Source organism: Enhydra lutris, unplaced genomic scaffold (genome assembly GCF_002288905.1).
Source record: "Enhydra lutris kenyoni isolate GAN:26980312 unplaced genomic scaffold, ASM228890v2 scaffoldscaffold27, whole genome shotgun sequence".
In the NCBI taxonomy this organism is placed as follows: domain Eukaryota; kingdom Metazoa; phylum Chordata; class Mammalia; order Carnivora; family Mustelidae; genus Enhydra; species Enhydra lutris.
This window is the reverse complement of record NW_019154111.1, coordinates 3702741-3724777: the sequence shown is the minus strand read 5'-3', so window position 1 is coordinate 3724777 and position 22037 is coordinate 3702741. Positions and strand designations below refer to the sequence as shown.

Sequence of the window (22037 nt, the reverse complement as noted above, 5' to 3'; positions counted from 1 at the left end):
GCTTCTTGGCCACTGGGACCACAGGCGGGAGCCACTGTTTTTCACGTGTCCATCTTGAGAGTGGGGATGTGGAAGGCCCGGGAGCAGCAAAGCCCAGTGGGAAGGGGCCTCACAGGAGGGTACCGTCAAGCCCCTCATGGAGGAGGGAGGGGACCTGCCCAGGCCACCTGGCATTTGCACAAGGCAGCGCCTGCCCCTGGGGCATGCTGGAGCAACCCCAGCAAGCCAGAAGGTGGGATGCAGGGGAGGAGAAACTCCCATGACAACCCCACTAAGGAGAAAGAAAGGAGGAAGTGGGAGCCAGGGGGCCCTGTGAGGGAGGGTAGAGGGAGGTGGGCGAGCCTGCAGCAGCCTCCTCTCTCAGTGCCTCCAACATGATCCAGTGTCCTACTTCTGTTTCGGAGATTCCTACTCTATCAGGCTTGAGGAGTAGCTGGAGGTGGGTGGCCCAGGGCCAGAATTTTCCTGCCAGGGGCCCATTCTCTTGGGAGCTGATTGCAAGCCAGGTGTACCAAGCAGGATCTGGGGTGGGGTGGGGATAAGGGTGGGGGGAGTGGTGAAGGTGGAGGGGTAGAGTCAGTCCTGGAACTTTTTATTTGTCTGACAATCCCCTTGCCTTGGCAGGGTTGGGGGTGGGGGCGTGTCTCATCTTTCCCCACAGGGATCCTGGGGCGGGGGTTTTAGCTCAGGGGCTTCCCTTCCCTGATACCGTTTTTTAAGAAAACGAGTGTGTGTGTGTTTGAGGGGGCAATTGTTGAAAGGGTCTCAACAGAGAACTGCTCCCCATGGGAGCTAAGCCCGGTGGTTCTCAGCTAGGGGCAACTTTGCTCCCCAGGAGACACCTGGCGAAATTGGAAGACATTTTAAAGTCCTAGTCTGGGGGCGCCTGGGTGGCTCAGTGGGTGGAGCCTCTGCCTTCGGCTCAGGTCATGATCCCAGGATCCTGGGATGGAGCCCCACATTGGGCTCTCTGCTCAGCGGGGAGCCTGCTTCCCCCTCTCTCTCTGCCTGCCTCTCTGCCTACTTGTTATCTGTCTCTGTCAAATAAATAAAATATTAAAAAAAAATAAAGTCATAGTCTGAAAAGGGTGGGGGTGTGTGTGTCTGGCATCAAGGAGGTAGAGGCCAGAGATGCTTCTAAACATCCTGCAATACACAGTTCAGCTTCGCCTCCCCTCGCCCCCCGCCCCCCAAAGAATTATCCTGCCCCAAATGTGAATCGTGCTGAGGCTGACAAGCGCTGGTTGCTGAGCCACCGTTGCCCATCTCTATCCCCTTCCCCGGGAGTCTTGAACAAGTACTTGCCCGGCATCGCATCTGCTCTGTAACAATATTACGTGGGAAATGCTAAAATCACAGGCACTTGGATCCTGTGAAAAGATAAGCACGGCCAGGGGGGCCTTTGCGCGCCCACCCGAGTCTTCTTCGCGGGTTCTGGGGACGCGGAGGGAGCGTCGATGCGCTGCACGAGAGAATGGTGCCACCTAGTGGTACCGGGGTTAACAGCAACAGCGGGAACATCTCCAAGAACTGGAAACTATTTATAGGCTTAGCTGCGAAGAAAATTTCTATGGAAGAAAAACGGTGACCACCCAAGTGAGAATAAAAAGAGGCTATTTATTCAGAGATTTCTATAGCAAGGAAGTCAGCCACCATCACTTGCACGTGGCAGAGACTCAAATACCGGGGGAGACTCAAATGCTAGATTTATAGAGGAAACTAAAAGAATTCAGGTGTGCCCTGCTTGGAGGTTGTTGGCTCCAGGCAGCTGGAGGCCTGGGCATCCTCTGTGATCGGTTTGGAGAAGATATTTGGCTGTCTCTGGTTGGCCCTGAGATGGAAGTGGGGGATGCAAATTAGAGAAGTTGGCAGTCATTGATGGAGTCCTGACTATCCCCGGCAGGCGGAGGGTCCAAGTTCTACTGTCCTGTATCTTGCCAGTGTCTGTTTGTGTATCGAGTCTGTTCGTGCTGTTACTAATCCTGAACCAGATTACATAAAATGACCCATGTGAGAAGCAGCTTGACTGCAGGCCAACATCTGTGATTTTTAAAGGCTGCCCTTACAGATTCTGGTTAGGGTTCATATTTGATAAAACGGTGTGATTTTGCTGCCCATGTGCCTTAGTAAGGATGACATCATTCTCCTCACTGACAATCACATGGGGGCCCCAGGAATCCCTTACAGTCACCTGCTTGGGTGACTAGAGCTCCTCTCCCCTCTCCCCACCACTACCATCAGCAACACCACCACCATCACCACCTCTAACAGGGGCTATGGCCCCTACTACCCCCACCATCACCTCTGTTTCTCTCTCCCTTGCTGTTTAGAGCTATATGACCTTCCTTTGGTTCTTCAAGGTTAAAACAAACCAACACCCCTTCCCCGCAATGCTTCACACTCAACTCCTTCCACTTGAGGGCTTTATTCTTTACACATCTGAATACCCTCCCACCCTTCCTCTCCAAAGTAGCTGCCATCCTCGGGGGTTCTCCCAATTCTTCACTTCTTTCGTGCTTTTGCCGCACTGAAATGGCACATTATGCGTTCCCCTGTGGGGTCTCCCTCATGAGTCATCAGCTTGTAAGGGCAGAATGTGTGTCTCTGTGTGTCTCCAAGGCCCAGGGCCCAGCATGATACTTAGTTCAATAATATTATGAAGCCTTGATAATAATAGATTCTGCTTAAGAAATATGTATCGGGCTCAAAAAGTATTGGCTAAACGAATAAGCATGGTCTTTCAGGAGCCACTCTTCAAGGTCCAAACACATTCCCCAAATCAATGCTGCCTGGAACTCCCGGTCCAGGGGTAACTTCTCCCCGTCCCTCCTCACATTCTCCTTAGCTGAAAACCCAGCCTATGTGCAGGACGGGCTTTCAGCTCACCGTGCGTCTCAGCGTTTCCACGCCTTTTGTAAGGAAAGCTACAGAGATGTCGGTGGAGACTCACAGGCACGGGGGAAGGGGAGGGCATTAAATCTATTTATGGAATCCAGGACCCCTTGGCCAGGTTAGCCTCTGAGTGTGTCCGCGCCGCTTCCGCTTTAAGGGGCGGAGCCCGAGCGGGCGGGCCGGGCGCTCCCGGAAGACTCGGCCCCCGCGTCCTTCGCGTCAGATCCCCGGCCGGCCGAGCGCCCTCCGCCGCTCACCGCGGCCGGACTGCGGCCGCCTGACTCCGGCCCTCCGCGCCCCTCTTCCCCACCCTCCCCACCCCTCTCTCCCCGCTCTCTCCATTCCGATCGCCTGCCCTCCGCACACCCTTCCCGCTGTCGGCGTCCGGATCCTCGGACCCTCCTCTTTGAATCTCTGCACCCCTCATCTCCCCGCCCCTGGCTCTTCCCCACCGCGGTACCCCGTGCCCGGGTCTTCGGCGGTTCGCACTGCCCCCTCCCCCACGCCGCGGCCCTCAACCCTTTGCCCCGGGTGTACCTTCCTTCTTGCCCCGCACCACCCTTGCCTCCGCCTTCCTCCTGCTCCCGGCACCCGGGTCCTCCGCACCCACATCCACCCCCACCCCCAGCCCCACCCCCGCCCAGCCTCTCTGTGCTCTGGGTCTCGGCGGGTGCCCGGGCACCCGCCCGGGTTCGGGTGACCCTGCGGTCGCCAGGCTCTCCTCTCCTCTGCCAGGTCGCGTCTCCGCTCTGGGCCTGGCCGGGCGTCTGGCTGGGCTCCTTCCGCTGTCATAGTGGGTGCGGTTCTGAAAGCCCCCGAAGGCGCAGCCGGCCTCGGGTCTTAGGTCTAAGCGAGGTACGGGGAGGCAGTGGGGTGCGGAGCGGGGACGGAGGGGCCGGGCTGCGCGGCCTAGGGGGCGCGCCCTGCAGAGCCAGACTGCGCATAGCCTGCCCACACTTAGTCTGCACGCAGGGTCTGAGCGGCGCGGGGTCTCGCTGGTACCCCATTTTTAAGTGGGATACTCAGCTGTGACCCTGGACTTGTGTCAGCCTTGCCTAAAGCGTGAACATAGATGGGTGCCCTTTAAGTCGAGGGCAGGCAGCCTAGGCCCGATGACCTCTGGAAGAGGATGGTGACCCCCTGGCGCTTCTCCGTCAGGGTCTGCTTGTCGCACCTAAGGGGTTTTGAGCTCAGAAAAGAACTCGGCCTTTTAAGATCATCTGGGTGCTCTCGTAATGCCAGACTCTGTTGGCTTCTGCTCGGTACTTTACCCAAACTTATCTCGACCTATGGGGACAGTGGTGAGGGGGCCCCTGAGAGCGTGTGCCAGCGAAGAGCCAGCTGGAGTGACCTCGCTGAAAATGGACCACTGGAGAGAGTCTCCCAAGAGGGGCGGCTCAGAGGCCTCTTTCTGCACCTCCGCATCTGGCTCCGGGCTGGGGCTCTTTTGATGAAATTCTTCCCTCTCCTTCTCTTCTATCCCCTCACCTACCTGGCTCCCAGCATCTCCAGCTTCTGGCTCTACCTGCTTCTGAAAGCCACGGAGACTTCAGGCCCAACCTACATCAAACTGGGCCAATGGGCCAGCACCCGGCGTGATCTCTTCTCAGAGGCTTTCTGTGCCCAGTTCTCCAAGCTGCATGTCCGGGTGACGCCCCACCCTTGGACTCACACAGAACACTTCCTGCGGCAGGCGTTTGGGGAAGACTGGGGGAAGGTCCTCTGCTTTGAGAAGAAGGAACCTGTGGGTTCAGGCTGTGTGGCCCAAGTGTACAAAGCACGTGCCAATCCTGCCTTCCTGGAGAATGACAGTGTCCGGAGACTTGCTAAGGCCTCCCGCCTGCAGCCTTCTTCGGAAGCTGGGGCAGTCGGGAGGCTGGGAGATCTCTTTAGACCCCCGGAGAAGGGGTGGGGGTTTCAAGGAAGTCTTGCTGACCAGTCCTTTCTAGAAAGGCTGCTCCTCCCTGAAGCTGACCTGGTTGGATCAAATGCAGTCGTGTCTCAGTCTTTAGCGTGTGCCCACCGACCTGAGCCAGATCACCTCATCCCTGTGGCCGTGAAAGTAAGTGCTTGGATGGCTTCAGCAGACACTTTCTGTCTAAAATTTTACTGTGTCCAGAGAGCTGTCTCTATGGGGTCAGGCATACCCATTTGCAAATCACCCCACATTGCTTTCTGCTGATTTTTCTTAGCTTGACTTTTGTTTGTGTGCCTATGCTGTGCACGCTGTATTTCTTGGTTTGAGGGAATGGCTGTGTGAAGAGGGTTTGGGATCTGTTGCCTCTGTGGGTGGAGGAACCACTACTCAGCTGACCTGCTCCTCTGGGGTGAGGATAAGTCAGAGACAGTCTCAGACGTGCTGGGGCGAACCCAAGATGGCAGTATTCATTTGTACAGAAGTGGCTTCCTCCTGTCACTTTTCTTTTCTAGTCACCCCTGCCTGGGCTCCATCATTTTTTTTTTTAAGACTTTATTTATTTATTTGACACACAGAGAGAGAAATCACAAGTAGGCAGAGAGGCAGGCAGAGAGAGAGAGGAGGAAGCAGGCTCCCAGCTGAGCAGAGAGCCCAATGCAGGACTCGATTCCAGGGCCCTGAGATTGTGACCTGAACTGAAGGCAGAGGCCCAACCCACTGAGCCACCCAGGCGCCCTGGGCTCCATCATTTTTGTCTCCGCCCTCTTCCATCCCGTTCAGCATGGTCCCAGGTCTCTGGCAGACCCTGGTGGCAGGTACTCTTGATGCCTCTCATATAGCTCCTTGGAAACAGCCCTCTCTTTGCACCTACTGAATCATTCTTTCCAAGGCCTGAGGCCTGGCTTTTTTTTTTTTTTTTTTTTTTTTAAGATTTTTTTTTTTTTTGCCAGAGAGAGAGAGAGAGCAAGCGAGTACACACAAGCAGGCAGAGAGGCAGGCAGAGGCAGCGAGAGAAGCAGGTTCCCTGCCGAGCCCGATGTGGGACTCGATCCCAGGCTGCCGGGATCATGACCTGAGCCGAAGGCAGCGGCTCAACCAACTGAGCCACCCTGGCGCCCCTGAGGCCTGGCTTTTTATAAATGCTGCCAGTGATTCCCATGAGCAGGCATGTTTGGGGAATACTGGACCAAAATATCCTCCGCTCTGTGGTATACCAAGGGAGTGGATGCCAGCTGTGTACCAGGACAGGTGCCAGTCATGGTAGACACATTATTTAGTCTGTAGTAGCTGCCTTTGAGGTAGGCATTGGCTTAACTTGTATCTTTATATATCGCCGCTTTGATCTCAGCTTTTGAAAGGACTTGATGTGGGGGAGCAGGTAAGGACTATTATCTCCATGGTCTGTTTTGTTTTGTTCTTAGATTTTATTTATTTGAGAGAGAGAGAGTAAGTGTAAGAGAGAGCACGAGCAGGCGGGAGGGGCAGAGGTAGAGGAAGAAGCAGAATTCCCACAGATCAGAGAGCCCAATCCCAGGACCCCAGGATCATGACCTCAGCTGAAGGCAGACGCTTTAACCACCTAGGCGCCCCATCTCCATGTTTTAAAAAGAGGGGCGCCTGGGTGGCTCAGTGGGTTAAAGCTTCTGCCTTCAGCTCGGGTCATGGTCTCAGGGTCCTGGGATTGAGCCCTGCATCGGGCTCTCTGCTCAGTGGGGAGCCTCCGTCCCTCCCTCCACCCCCCAGCCTGCCTCTCTGCCTATGTGGTCTCTGTCAAATAAATAAATAAATAAATAATCTTTAAAAAGCGGAACAGGAGGCTGAGAGGTTGATATCTTGGCCAGTTTCAGACTGGGAAAGAGTTGTAGAACCAACAGGCATTTGAAAGCAGACTCTTTCCATCCCACCTCAGTGCATCCTTGCTGGGGTTCTGTGACTCTAGATGCTTCTCTGACTCAGGCCCTGGTACTGACCCAGTACCTGGTGTGCTCAGCAAAATGCAGATTCTTGCCCCATCCCCAGAGTTGGTGATGCAGGAGGTCCTGGAGGAGGCCTGGCCGTCCACATCTGGGCACTCCACGGTGACTCTGATGCACACTAAGGTTTGGGAGCCGCTGACCTAAACTTAAGGTATTCGGAAGGAAAAGCCAGCCTGTTCTTTCCAGCAAAGCCAAGTGCAGCCCGGAGGGGCCGGCCCTGGCATCTCAGCAGAGGCACGCGGGGGCGAAGGAGGCAGGAGCTTCCCGGATGTTGGGCCCACATCCGTTCTGCTCTGATGAGAAGCTGGCTTGGCTCCCCGGTGCTGGGCCCCGGTCCCATCTGGGTGATCGTCCCCTCCTGACACCTTCCTGTCCCTGGCAGGTGCTGCACCCCGGCTTACTGGCGCAAGTACAGATGGACCTGCTGCTGATGAAGATGGGCAGCCGCGTCCTGGCACTTTTGCCGGGAGTCAAGTGGCTTAGCTTGCCCGAGATCGTGGAGGAATTTGAGAAGCTCATGGTCCATCAGGTGAAGTCTCCTTCCCTCAACTGCAAATCGCATGTCACCTAGTTCTTTCCATCCGCTGTTCAGCAAATACTGAATGGCTGCGGGATTTCCCAGCGTGTCACAGCCGGCGTGGTGTGATAGTGGGGTAGGTAGTGGTAACTGATGTAACAAGGAATGCCGGATGCCACAAGGTGATTTCTTGCTTGTAGCAAAGATCCGTGTGGGTGAACGGAAGGAGGGAGAGGGAGCTCTACTCCATAGTGACTCGGGGACCCATTTTCGTCCCAAGGTGGGCACGACCATCTTCAACCTGCATCATCTCGGGTCCATGCGGAATGGGCAGCAGGTCACGGAGGATCCGGTATGGGATCTGGGGCCTTCCTAGTCCACAGGCCAGGGCTTGACTGCCACGACCCAGTGTGACTGCGCGTGTGCTTGGGAAGCCTTCTTCCTTAGCTCATGGCAGGGAAGTGCAGGGCTGTGGTGAGGCCTTCAGCATCACTACCTGTGCCTTGGGTGGCCGCCGAGCTCCCAGGTGAGAATTTGTGAACTCTAGCACTGTGCCTTTGCTCTGTTTCCAGGGCTCTTGAATAGACAGGGCCCTCCATCCTGTCCAGGACCCATCTTCATAGAATCCTTGTTTGAATAACAAGACTTGGGGAACACACTTTGGGGAAGGTCAGGGCTCCAAGTAGGGAACCGGCCTGGCTCCCCGTTGGAGAGTGTGAAAGTCGGCAGTCTTTCTGAAGCAAGGTGCTAGGTCCTCATTTATGTCCTCCGACGTAAGGTTTTAAGTCCCAGGGACGCATTTTAATGTTTAAAAGCTTTGCTGTATGCTATGAAATAATGTAGTTTTGTATTTAAAAGAATATTACAAGAGAGAAAATAGCTTCTACTCCCACAGCCATCTCCACATTACTATCATTCCCACCAGCCATGCGAGCTTTGGTTCCCCTTCTAGAAGTTGGATGGACAGCATGGGGTGATGAGTGCGATTTTCTTGTCCGTGAGGAATGTATGGTAGGCAGAGGCTGCTGATCCGTAAATATCTGCAAGTAGCGCATGATCTCAGAGACTCCTGTAGAAGTCTCTGCAGAGGTCTCTGCAGGTTCAGTTGGGTTCCGCTGGGGCCCAGACAGGAAGTGGTCTTTCTGTCTTGAGGGTCAAGGCTCCTCCCCAGGCTCAGGCTGAGTCTTGGGAGGTGTTTACAGTTGGACCAAATAGGGAAGAACATTCCCATTAGAGGGAATAAGGAAGGCAAAGGAGAGAGGGGGAGGCTCAGGTAGCATGGGATGTCAAGCGCCATACGGACTGGGGGAAGCTAGAGTTCAGGGCCGGAGAGGACACGGGAGGCACAAGAGATGGATCTGAAGAGACAGCTGCCTTGGATGTCATCCTCAAGAATTCAGACTTCATCCCGCAGGTAGTAGGGGGGCACCCCACAGAAGGGTTAGAGAGAGGGATGGCGGGAGTCAGGGAGCCCCACTCAGGTGCCTCTGTTACGGCCGGTGTCCGGTGACTGGTTGCCAGTCAGCTTGGGACCCGCAGATGGGTAGAGCGGGGAAATGGGTCTGAGCATGCTGAGATGGGAGATCCACTGTTAGTGGCCCACTGTGTGGAGGCCACGAGAGAAGAAGGAATGTGCAGTGACTCCCAGGCGCCTGGCAGGTGGGGACAGTAAGTTCTGTTTAGACATGGTGTTTAAGGGGCTTTGGGCTTCTGTGAAGCTTCAGCTTGAAGAAAAGTGTGGAGCTGCTGGCGGGGTCTGGCCAGGAGACCGTGGTCCTGAGAGGAGTTGTCAGCTGAGGATGGGAGGGGATGGAGCACGGGAGCACAGGCTGGCCAAGGGCAGCCGCTGAGAGAGTGTCCGCGTGTGGGGGGCACACACAGGAGGAAGGGCTGGGAGACCAGACCGAGAGCGAACGGCTGGAGGCCCAGGGAGGATCATAGGGGGAAGTAAACAGCAGGTGCCAGGAGGACAGCTGTTCAGAAAGAAGGGGGTTCTCAGTGGCACCAGTACCGGGTGCCCCGAGAGGTCATTAGGATCAAGATGGGAGTGGTCCCTTGAGTCTGGCAAGCAAAAGGCTTGCTGAGTGTAGGGAGCAGTGCAGTGGACCGAGGGGAGCAGACCGCTGGAGAACCATGGAGGTAAACCCCTGGGATGGGGGAAGGGCTGCAGGGGCTGGAGTGAAGGGGGGTGAGCAGAGAGGGAAGGGCCTGGAGGCAGGCAAGCCCAGGTGCTACAGGGGTGTCTGCAGCTGTAGCTTCCAGAAGTTCCTGGAGGCCAGACCACCCCTCCAGGGTTTCCTGGGGCATTCTGCAGGTGGGGAAGGGGAGGCTGATGGATGTGGGGACTGGCTAAGCCCTATGGTGATGTAAAGGCTGCTGCCCCGAGCCCAGATCACCTCTCGTCCCCTTTCCACATCTCTCTAGATTGACCTGCGTTATGAAGCTCGGAATCTAGAACACTTCCAGTGCAACTTCCTGAATGTGAATTCTGTCAAATTCCCCACCCCCCTGCGTCCCTTTGTCACCAGGGATGTCTTGGTGGAGACTTACGAAGTAAGTGAGAGCTTGCTTCCTGGGGCTGTGCCTTCTACTCAGGGCTGGTCCATCTCCGCTTCACCTGGAGGCTTCCGTCTGAAAAGACAAAAGCCAAGAAAGCACGGGATTACTGTCCGTAAAGCTGAGGGGAGTTTGGATACAGCACAGGGTGGGGAGCCTGTGTAGGGAGGTGGCTGGGAGTCTGGACGTGGCCTCAGACTTTTCTGGACTTGAAAACCTTTCCATTTTATTTGCTGGTGATGTCAGTTTCCTCCTGTGTAACAGTGGGTGCCTGTCCCTGCCTCTCAGGCTTGTCCCAGGAGTCAGTGACACATTGAATGCAAAACGCCTTCAGAGTTTGCACAGGGGAAGTACTCAGCAGTGGCCTTAGCTGTTGCCTGGTCCGATCCTTTGTAAAACTGCTAAGGTTTGATCCAGGGAAGTGACACGAAAGGCCCATGTTACTGGCTATGTGACCTTGAGGAAGTTCCTTAAACTCTCTGGTCTTTGCCACTGCTGAATAACAAGATCGATCTCAACGGGCACTTGTCTCAGCGGATAAATAACTAACCTACATGAAATGGTTATTTACTTTGTCCTTCCTTCTCTTTCTCCCCTTTCTCTCCATTTTCTTGCTCGAGGTCACAGAGCTCACTCATGGCCTTGTTGGCTGATTGCTGATCAGAAACTAGCTCTCCTGAGCCCTGCTCCTTGTCTTCTCTCATGACGTTACATCTCTGTGGGCAGCAGAGTCACGGGTTTCCTCCAGAATAAACCGAGGGGAATCGTTTTGTTTTTGTTTTTGAGAAGTGTTACCTAAGGGAAAAGTGGACAGGTTCAGATTAACTTGTGGATGACAGATTCAGAGGGATCGTGAGGAAGGGAAAACTCTTTGGGAAGAGTAAGGATGGGAAGGCAGCGGGATGGGTCATGTGGGGGTGGGGAGCAGGGCACGGGGTGTGCCGTCTGGGGTCCAGCTCTTTCTCCCCTGACATTCCTTAAAGGAGAGCGTGCCTGTGTCCAGTTACCAGCAGGCGGGGATCCCCACTGACTTGAAGAAGAAGATTGCCCGGCTGGGGATCAACATGCTGCTGAAGATGGTGAGTGGGCTGGGAGGGAGCGCTCCGGCCCTGCATGGGGTCGTGGGGAGATGGCAGAGACGCTGGTCCTGGTCGGCTATCAGGGTGGGGGGCGGTGAGCAAAGCAGCAAGCCACCACGTTGAGAGTCTGCTCAGAGATAGCAGAGCCTACCCGAACGCCCCTTCATTGTACGCCTTTCTGTTAAGCACGGCATCCGGAGCGTGCACCGGTCACCATGCCGGGTGCTGCGGAGCGGGGAGCCAGACCCAGGCCCTGCCCAGGTTGCCTGTGGTTTGGACAAACAGCCAGAGACGCCGCACGCTCAGTGGTATTTCGTTCATTTGTCCAGCAGCTGAGCCCCCGCTCTGTGTCCTGCCCGGAATTAAGTGCTAGGTAGACGGCAGTGAGCGAAACGGACCTGGTTACGATGTTCCTGGAACTACCATTCCCTGGGAAGACAGGCCACAGATCAGTAAAGGATACACAGGGACCACAGGGTCACTCAGGAGGGGCCCGTCCTGGCCTCAGGGTTTGGCTGGCACGGGTGACAGCGGCCGGGGGCTGGATGGCTTGTTGTAGGCAGGAAAGAGGATGAGCGTCCCGGTCTGGAGGGCGCAGGAGCTGGGTAAGAAGGAACTGGTGTGTGGTTGGAGTGGGAGGAAAGGACCCATGTGACTGACGTGGCACGGTGAGGGCAGAGGCCGGTGGCCACAGTGGGGAAGAGGTGAGCATAAGAGGGAGCGGGCCCAGCCTCTACCTCTAGCCTCGAGTGGAAAGTCAGCCACCCCCGACTGAGGACCGTGCCGGGAGAGCTGTGTGTCTGCTCGGTCGGCACGTGCTGTTTTACCATAACTCTTTGTGGTGGGAGTTCAGTGGGGAACCAGGCCCCAGGGCTCCGAGGGGCACCTTGGGCCAGAGGGGAAGCAGCAGTGGGAGCAGCTATGGGAGAAGCAGCACCAAGCAGCACCCAGGAGACAGGAGATCATAACAGGCTCCAGATAGCAGGATCGAGGACGGGGGCGAAAGCTGGGGGGCAGAACTGATAGCCATGTGCCGGCGGTTCAGCCCTGGGGTCAGCCAGTGTTTTTTGTACCTCTAGCCGGCAGGCGTGCCAGCCCTGGCTTCTCTAGTTCTCAGGATTTTCACCAGAGCAGCAGCCGTTCTCACCTCCTTCAGAGCTAGAACCCAGGACCAGGAGGGTGTCTCTGGGGCCCGGGGCTGTGGCAGGAGATGTCCCCAGAGAGCCTCTGTAGTGGCAGCTCTCTGCACCCTCCCCTGGGGCTCTCCTTCCCCTTGGGAAGGCTTGCTGGTGGTTTCTGACCGCAGAGATGACCTTTCACAGGACGCACATTCCTGTCCCACAAAGTCACACCTGACTTCTGTCCATCATAGTCTCTGGAGCTTTCTTTCCTGCTTAGGAGGTTCAAAACCACTTCCCCCTGCACACCCGATTCTGTGTGCCAGGATGGCTGTTGGTGTCACAGTTAGGCTTCACTATGATGGGCAGAGGGAGGTCATGGAGGGGAAGTCTGATTTAGGAAATGTTTTTTTAAAAACGTAGTTCTGGGGCGCCTGGGTGGCTCAGTGGGTTAAGCCTCTGCCTTCCGAGGTCATGATCTCAGGGTCCTGGGATCAAGCCCCGCATTGGTCTCTCTGCTCAGCAGGGAGCCTGCTTCCCCTTCTCTCTCTGCCTGCCTCTCTGCCTACTTGTGATCTCTCTCTGTCAAATAAACAAATAAAATTTTAAAAAAATTAAAAAGGTAGTTCTGTGGGCACCTGAGTGGCACAGTTGGTTAAGAGTCTCCCTTCAGTTCAGGTCATGATCCTGGGGTCCTGGGATTGAGCCTCCCACCCCAGTCCCCGCTCAGCAGGGAGCCTGCTTCTCTCCCTCTCCTTGGTGCTCCTTCTGCTATGCTCTCATTCTGTTAAATCAGTCAATCTTTAAAAATAAAATAAAATAAAATAAAAATAAAAAGGTAGTTCCATGCATTTTAAGAACTTAGAATTTGGGGGAAATCTTCAAGCAATGGGTAATTATTCTGAATTAGATTATTACTTCTAAAATCACAGAATAAAACTAAGTCCAAGTTCAGGTTGTGATTTCAGGGTTGTGATGTGAAGCCCCACATCGGGATCTATGCTCAGGGCAGAGTCTGCTTGTCCCTCTCCATCTCCCATTGCCTCTCCCCCTGCTCACGTGCGTGGTCTCTCTCTCTCTGTCTTTAAAACCAATCAATTAATCAATCTTAAAATAAGTCCTTTAAAATGCAGTTCAGTCTTTGGTTTTTCATGTTCCCTTATAATCTTTTTATTTTTATTATTATTATTTTTAAAAATTTTATTTGTTTGAGAGACAGTGAAGATGAGAGAGATCACAGAGGGAGAGGGAGAGGCAGGCTCCCCGCTGAACAGAGAGCCTGATGCAGGGGTCAATCCCAGGACTTTGGGATCATGACCTGAGCCAAAGGCAGATGCTTAACCCGAAATTATTTTTTCTTAAAAATGTGAACCTGGCCTGTCCCAGGACAACTTCTGAATGCATGACATAAGCAGTGAGGCTTTATGTACTCCACCATCTTACTCAATCCCTGGGCACTTACTGTCACCTTGGAAGCTTTTCTGCAAATGGCCTGGTGCCGCTGGGGCGGTGAGGGTTGCCTCTGCCTTGAATAGCGCCGATCTCCTTCCAGATATTTGTGGACAACTTTGTCCATGCAGACCTCCACCCGGGGAACATCCTGGTCCAGGGTGCCGACGGTCCTTCCAAGAGTCAAGAGGCACCGCTGCAGCAGATGGATGTCTGCGACACGCTGGTGGTGGCCGTGACCCCCGCCCGCTGCCCGCTGCGCCTGGTGCTGCTGGATGCCGGCATCGTGGCGGAGCTGCAGGCCGCGGACCTGAGCAACTTCCGGGCCGTTTTCATGGCTGTGGCGATGGGGCAGGTGAGCCCCAGTGGGCCTGCGGGAGCTGGGGACGATCTTTCATTGCAGGACGACTCTGCCCTTGTCAATCTTGCAAATGCCTGTGTTTGCCACAGGTGCTCCTGCTGGACACGGGTGGAACGGAGCGAGAGGGGCAGGACTGGGAGGGAGAAGGAGAGAGGAAATGAAGCCATCTAACGGGTCTTTAGTCAGAATGTGCTGATGCCCGTGGGGGACACCTGTTCCAAGCGGCTCAGGGTTTGGGATGAGGGGAGGAAATAACTCCAGCCCGAATGCTGTTTTGTACCAGTAGTTTCTCTTCCCTCGCCAGTAGGCCTGTGGGTGGTCATTGGGAACACTGGCCTCTTGTCTGAGTAACCATCAGGCTGGTGAGCAGCAGCAGTACAGAGGACTTCCACTCCAAGTGTGGGAAGGTCCCTTGGAATCTGGATTGGTTTTTGACTCCCGACCCCGTGGCTGCAAGGGGCTTCGGTGGTTAAGAATTATTATTTGCAGAAAGGGATTCAGCACAACCTCTACTGAGTCAACTTAAAGTATGATGTCAAGAGTGACCATGAAGAAACCCTCCGACCAACTGGTGTGGAATTTTCCAGCAAGAAAGACCCTGGCAAAGAGAGAACTGTTTTTGTTTTTTTAAAGGCAGAATTCAGGGGAGCTGCTGCTTATTTGGGAGCCTTCTGAGGGGACAGTCCAAAGGCTTGAGTCTGAGACAGTTGAAAGTGTCCCCCGAGTCAAGGTTAAACACTGAGGTCCAGTGGCAGGTGGGGGGGGGCATTCCCCTGCACAGATTGGGATGAAGGAAAGTTACAGCCAGAGAGAAAGAGCTCGGCTCCCGGGGCTGCACTGTGGGAGGTGAAAGGCTCTGGGAGTGACTACTAGGGTGTTCAGGGAGACTAGGAGGCTCTGGTCTGAGGGTGCCCAGGGTGGAGGAGGAGGAGGAAGGCTAGAGCACAGAGGCTGGGTCAGGTGTGAGGAGGGAATTCTCCTCAGCCAAGAAGAGTGCCCACAAGGCGAGTGTGGCCGGTCCAGTCTAGAGGCCGGTCCCAGCGACTCTGGGGATAAGGCTGGTTGGTCAGCAGGGCCTCGTGGAGCGTGAGTGGCAGGACGCTGGCTTCGCCGCTGTGCCCTGTGCGGCTGGTGAAGGCGGAGGAGATGATGGTGAAGGAGATGGCTGTAATAGCATGGGGGGGGCTCCCACCAATTTCAAAGTCTCTGTCAGTTACCATGTATTCTGGATGGGGTGAGATTAAAAACGGATGGGTGGTCAGAGGCAGGATGGTTGAAACCTTGGGTGGAAGCAACTGGGATAGGAGGAAGTCTGGGCAGAGTGTCTAGTGTTATGACCTCTCTTGACTCTACCAAGTTCCTTGCCTTCATGTCTTGTAGGGCCAGAGAGTGGCCGAGCTCATCCTGCATCACGCCCGGGCCAGCGAGTGCAGGGACGTGGAGGCGTTCAAGGCTGAGATGGCCACACTGGTGACCCAGGCCAGGAAGAACACCATCACCCTGGAAAAGGTGAGCAGGCCGCTTGAGGGGCGGAGGCCGTGGTGGTGTTTACCACCCAGGCTCTTGGATGGAGCAAAGGTCGAAGGTAGACCCTCTTTATGGGAGAGGTCTCAGGCAGCGTTGAGTTTTAAGGCAGATGAAGGGCAAACCTGTCCTCTGCCTGCGTCTTCTGGGAGTGAGCAGGTCCCTGGCATCCCTGACTCTCAAGAGTGGCTCCTTGACCTGGTGGCTGCTGGCACAGTGGCATTTATAGTGCCGTAACCCCTCCCTGTCCCCGGTGTAGCCATTCTGCTGCTTCACCCGGGAGCAGTGGCTCAGCTGAGCAGGGAGGGAGGGAGGATGAAGGCCCCTGAGCAGCCAAAGGACATACCTAACATTGCTGTTCTTTATTTACACGTGAACAGAAGCCCAGTGTGTGTTTTAGCCACAGTTCTAGCAAACTTGACTTTTTTCTCACTGAGTGCACGGTCTGCACTAGCAGGAGCGAGTCAGAGCAAGGAGTGAACCCCTGGTAGTGAGGAGTGGCGGCTGCACCCCGGCCCTTCCCATCTCATGGATTCGGATGGGATTTCTGTGTGTGCTGGAGTGATGGGAGTGATGGGGTAGCAGGGCTTCGAGGCTCAACTCCGCCAGGGAGTTGAACTCACTAGTGCGATGGGAGCCACAATGGTGTGTGTGCGGTCCTTTCTTGAATTTGTCCAACAGTTGGTGTGTGTGTGTGGGGGGGGTTGTGAGTGTGGGTGTGGGCGGGTGTGGGTGGGAGGATGGGGAGGGATGGGGCTGGAAGGGAGAGGATCAGTGGACGGGCCTGTGCAGTCAGTTTTATTCTGTTTTCCAGCTTCAAGTTTCCAGCCTTCTGTCGAATGTCTTTAAGTTACTGATGACTCACAAGGTGAGGCCCCTGGCGGAGTCGAGCTCCCATGCTCTGGTTGGGTTGGTGGGGAAGGGTCTGGGGAGGCGGGAGGGGGGCCGCAGGGTGCTGAGAGGGACCTCTCCTACAGGACACCTCAGTTGTGCAAACATTTTCTGTACTAGTCCGTTTGTGTGAAGGGTGTTGTTTCTGTTCCTTGACGTGGTCACGGCACGACCACAGTTGGTCGTGGTACCTGTCAGTCTAGCAGTCTCAGTACTCGTGATCCCTCACTGGAGGAATATGTTTTTACAAATGCAAAAACTGACTAATTCAGGCTTTCCATACCTCTTCCCTCCTCAGTTCACATCACTGATCCTTAGTCTTAATGTAAGTCATGCTTAGTTCCTGGCTGGGGTCCGGGCAGCCCAAGAGGAGGCGCCTCTTGTTCTGGTGCGTTTGGAGGTCGCAGGGGGGCTGTCTGGGCCTTTGCCTCCTAGCCCAGTCCCTTGGAGGGAAGTGGCCTCATGGTTCTTCACCTCGGCCTTCACCTCGGGCTCTGTCTCCTTGTGACAGATGGCGGTCTGGGGCCACTCTCCAGAGTCAAGCTGCCAGCCGAGGGTGTAAGGTGTTGAGGGCAGGGCAGGTTCTCCTCTGAAGATGGCCTCTCCTGTTGCTTCTCTTGAGGTTCTGCAGTCTGCTAATGAAACTCTGCATGGGAAAGGCAGCTTTTTATTTTGGAAATTACATTAAATATTTTTGATTAAACTTCTAATTTTGGAATAATTGTGGACTCACATGCAGTTGTAAGAAATAATACAGAGAGCTCCCGTGTATCCTTTACCCAGTGTCCCCCAGCGGTAGCGTCTTACAATATTGTAACAGGGACTGACATTGATATAATCAAGGTACAGAATATTTCCATCCAAAGGCAGCTATCTGACAAGGATTGTAACACACAGCTGAGAGTCAGAAGGGTGTGTGGCCTAGCGCCGTCATCTTACAGGAGGCATGATGGAGGCAGGGTGGTCCGTTTGCCTCCCTGGGCCTTGTGGGCGGAGCCCAGACTTGACACACAACCAGGGGGTCTCAGTCCTGTGCTCTTCCTGCCGCTCCGCTCCTGCTCTGCAGCGGCTGTGTGCTTGGAACAAAACCGACGCACAGCCTTAGGGCTTCCCCAAGTATGCCATGGACTTGCGGGGTAACCGGTCCAGCGAGCCCATGTGGGATGCCTGTCACCTGGCATCGGTCGCACTGGGTGCTTTTCGTCCCGTGTCTCATTCAAATCTCAGGACAGTCCCCCGGGGCAGGTATGATCTCTGCCATATTAGCCGCACGAAGAGATGGGCCCCGAAAGGTTAGGTGGCTCCCCACGTCCCACCGACTGTGCACAGCAGAGCCACGGTCTGTACCCGTCTCCGGCTCTAGGGTTGCCTTTGTTGGTGGGGTTGTGGTAAAAAGCTTTATGCTTTCCAAAACTTTTGACAAGTTCTGTTTTAAAAATGACTTTAATATCATGGTGGGTTTGGGAAAATCATTGTTAGGGAGTGGGGCTGGAGAGAAACAGGAGTGAACACACACTCCTGGGAGTTCAGTTGCACGCAGTGTGGAGCGGGTAGTCGAGGCTCACACTCCCCAGCGCCGGCCTGCACGAGCCTCTCCCAGCCCCCAGAGCGGGCTGGAGGACTGGGAGAGTCATCGTGGGGGTGTACGCTGAGCTCCCTCTCTGCACCCCGTAGTGCCTGATTTAGCTGTGTCATACTTGTCAGTATCCCTCTTAAGCCCCTCCACGTTCCTCATGGCAGACACCTACGCCAAGAGGCCGGACAACAAACCCGTGGCCACATGGCCCCTGTGGCAGGTTCAGGATCCGGGTGCTGGCAGTCTGACCACAGAACCCGGACTCGTACGGCTTTGTCCTCCTGCCTCCTGTGCTCCAAGTCCTGACACGGCCTTCCCGAGACACAGTGGGGGACACAGTGGGCAGAAGCTCCCTAAAGCTTTGCCATTCACACTGCTGTTCCCGGAATGGAAGAGCAGAGAATGTCTGGTACAAGGACTGTGTTCTAGGTACTTCACTCGGCGTTTAGCTTTTTTAAAAACTTAAAAATGTTTACTTACAGTTAAAAATACAAATACAGAATTTACCCTAACCACTTCCGGTGCACAGTTCAGCAGTGTCAATCATATGCACATGGTTGTGTGGCAAATCTCTAGAACTTTCTCAACGTGCAAAATGGAAACTGTATCTATTGAACAACTTCCTATTAATTTCTCTCTCTTCTCGGCCCCTGGCAACCGCCATTCCACTTTCTGTTTCCATGATTTGGGTGACTTTAATTATCTTGTATAAATGGAACTGTGCAGGATTTGTCCTTCTGTGCCTGGATCATTTCCCTCACCATGATGCCGAGGTTCATCCAGATTGTAGCATGTCACAGGATTTCTTTCTCAAGACTAAAGAATATTCCATAGTGGGTGTGTATACCGCATTTTCTTCATTCGTTCATCCATCCATGGACATTTGGGCGACTTCCACCTCTTGGCTATTATGAATGATGCTGCCATGAACACGGACGTGCAAGTGTGTCTTTGAAGACCTGCTTTCAGTTCTTTTGTGTATTTACCCTGAAGTGGGACTGCAAGACTATATGGCATATTTGTGTTTTTTGAGGAAGCTCTATACTGCTTTTCCACACAGGATTTTACCTTCCTGGCATCAATATACAAAGGATCTGGTTTTCCAGATCCCCACCAACACTTGTCGTTCCGACGATGGTCATCCTAACAGGTGGGAGGTGGCATCTCATTGTGGTTTTGATTGCATTTTCCTAATGATTAATGATGGTCAGCCTCTTTCGTAGGCTTGCTGGCCATTTGTATGTCTTTTTTGGAGAAATGTCTATTCATGTGGCACTTAATTTTTTAATGAAATATTTGTTAGAAACACAGAGTAGAAAGAATACAGCAAACACTGAAGAACTCAGCACTCAGCTTAAGAATGAAAGCATTTGGGGTACCTGGGTGGCTCAGTGGGTTAAGCCTCTGGCTTCGGCTCAGGTCATGATCTCAGGGTCCTGGGATCGAGCCCCGCATTGGGCTCTCTGCTTTGCAGGGAGCCTGCTTCTCCCTCTCCCTCTGCCTGTTGCTCTGCCTACTATTTATTTATTTATTTGACAGAGACACAGTGAGAGAGTGAACACGAGCAGGGGGTGTGGGAGAGAGAGAAGTAGGCCTCTTGCTGAGCAGGGAGTCCGATGTGGGGCCTGATCCCAGGACCCTGGGATCAGGACCTGAGCCGAAGGCAGACACTTAACGACTGAGCCACCCAGGTGCCCCATATGATAGTACTTTTGAGAATTAGTTGAGTAATTCACTTAAATTGCTATTACTATTAACCTGGCTCCAAAGGGGAAGAAGTTGGGGTGCCTGGTCTGCCTTTGGCTCAGGTTAGGATCCCAGGGGTACTGGGATGGAGCCCTGCATCGGCTCCCTGCTCAGCAGGGAGCCTGCTTCTCTCTTGCCCCTGTGCTCATGCTCTCTCCTGTTCTCAAATAAATAAATAAAATCTTTTTAAAAAGGGTGGGGGGAGAAGCTCTTCTGTGTTTGAGCAAAGCCATTTGTGCATGGTCTCAAAAGGCTACTGCAGATCTTGAAGAATGACCCTCGTGTATATTTATAGTTTCTGGTTTAGCTATGAAATATTCATTGTATTATTATTATTTTTTTAAGATTTTATTTATTTGACAGAGAGAGAGAGATCACAAGTAGGTGGAGAGGCAGGCAGAGAGAGAGAGAGGCGGAAGCAGGCTCCCCACTGAGCAGAGAGCCCGATACGGGGCTCGATCCCAGGACCCTGGGATCACGACCTGAGCCGAAGGCAGAGGCTTTAACCCACTGAGCCACCCAGGTGCCCCTCATTGTATTATTTTTAAGTCATTCAAACGTACACACACCCACCCCTAGAGAAGTACACGCTGCATCCCCCAGATTTTCCCTTAATATTTCTCGTACATGGGAGGTTGGTTGAGTAGATAAGACGGTGGGGAGAATGAAGAGGTAGGGGAAAGAGTGTCAGGTAGATGGTAGAAGTCCCAGCAGGCTTAGAGTGGACAATCACATGGTCACCCAAGATACCATCTCTCGATCAGAGGGCTTTAGAAAGAACCAGTCTTTTTCTGTTTCAGGTAAAGCTTGAGAGCAACTTTGCCTCCATTGTGTTCGCCATCATGGTGTTGGAGGGCCTTGGCCGCTCACTGGACCCCAAACTGGACATCCTGGAGGCAGCAAAGCCCTTCCTTCTGAAAGGACCAGCGTTCCCCCGCTGACCGCAGCAGTGGGCCTTCGTCTCAGGACTAAAGGCCACTTCCGACAGCCTCTCCTGTGGCAGCCTGAACATTTTAAAATTGTGATGCATGGAAGGCATACCACATTCTTCACCCTGACTTGGTTTCAGGCATCTGTTTTAAAAGCTTTGGTTACTTAGGGGAAGTAAAGGGAGGGAAGACTCCTAGCCATTCAGTCATGGATGCTGGGCCTGGTGTTGGGGATAATAATGTTCTGTGGAGGAGGACAAATAAACTGAGTTATTTTGTTTTCTTGTTTTTGTCTCTTCTCTTTTTAACCCTGTCTGCTTCCGGATCAGATGGGTCCTGCTGGGTGTTCCGTGACTCTGAGATTTAGGTTGGAAAGTGTCACAGAATCCTGTAGACCCATGGCTTCCAAATGTTTCTGGTTATGTACCCTACTGGTGAAATACACGTATTTACATGTATATGTGCACATGTATCACTTATTTATGGGTTTTATACAGGTCCTACCACACTAGAAATCTCTGGAGGCATAGTATATACTTTGGGCAAATTTTGCTGTACTTCAAAATTATCTTGATAATTTTAAATATTTTTTGATGATCTCCTGAGCAATTTTTTTTTTTAGATTTATTTATTTATTTATTTATTTGACAGACAGAGACCACAAGTAGGCAGAGAGGCAGGCAGAGGGAGAGAGAGGAGAAAGCAGGCTCCCCGCTGAGCAGAGAGCCCGATGCGGGGCTCGATCCCAGGACTCCGGGATCATGACCTGAGCCGAAAGCAGAGGCCCTAACCCACTGAGCCACCCAGGCGCCCCCTGAGCAATTTTTTTACAAGGTAAAATGATACCAGGGACAGGAGCAGAATGGGCTCTGCCATTTTCTTCAAGTTCCCCTGTGCTCACATGTTAGCGTTCAGACTGCAGTATCTCTGAGTCATGTTCAGCCCCTTTTCCATTTGTCTGGAGTCAGTTTTGGCTAATGTTAACATAGAGATAATAAAATCAGTATTTCCCGTTAAACAGGGCTTGAATCTGCAGTAGCGCCCCAGTGACACCCCAGCAGAGGATTAAGGCGGCCACTGCCCACCTTTCTGCATGGGGCCCACTCACAGGCAGTGGGCGGCCCATACGGACTGTGGGTGCCAGGGTCAGCTGGTGGAGTAGGTACTAGTAAAGCTTAGTTTCTTTCTTCCTTTCTTTCGTTTCCTTCCTTCCTTTCAGATTTTATTTATTTATTTTGAGAGAGAGAGAAAGTGTGAGCAGAGGGGAAGGGAAGAGGGAGAGAAAGAAGCTGACTCCCCGCTGACAGGGAGCCTGAAGCAGGATGCGGAGCTTGATCCCAGGACCCTGAGATCATGACCTGAGCCAAAGGCAGATGCTTAACCAACTGAGCCACCAAGGCGTCCCTAGTTTGTTTGTTTCTTTCCTTCCTTACTTTTTTTTTTGATAAGAAATAGCATTTTTGGGGCACCTGGATGGCTCAGCCATTAAGCGTCTGCCTTTGGCT

At 53.6% G+C, this 22037-nt stretch overlaps 2 protein-coding genes across 2 annotated transcripts in view; one reads left to right on the top strand and one right to left on the bottom strand.

Moving 5' to 3' along the window:
• The window catches only part of LOC111151895 (DENN domain containing 2A), a 109040-nt gene extending 107728 nt beyond the window's left edge, over positions 1 to 1312 (bottom strand). The window contains exon 1 of the mRNA XM_022510112.1: positions 1236 to 1312. Coding sequence (XP_022365820.1) covers positions 1236 to 1312 — 77 coding nt within the window. The remainder of the gene's footprint in view (positions 1 to 1235) is intronic.
• Positions 1313 to 3528: 2216 nt separating this feature from the next.
• LOC111151983 (aarF domain containing kinase 2) lies at positions 3529 to 20812 on the top strand. The gene is made up of 8 exons (XM_022510239.1): positions 3529 to 4954; positions 7169 to 7315; positions 9728 to 9856; positions 10843 to 10938; positions 13609 to 13860; positions 15247 to 15375; positions 16205 to 16258; positions 20404 to 20812. Exons 1-8 carry the CDS (start codon positions 4022 to 4024, stop codon positions 20542 to 20544), a joined length of 1881 nt encoding a protein of 626 aa, XP_022365947.1. The 5' UTR covers positions 3529 to 4021; the 3' UTR covers positions 20545 to 20812.
• Positions 20813 to 22037: the final 1225 nt, after the last annotated feature.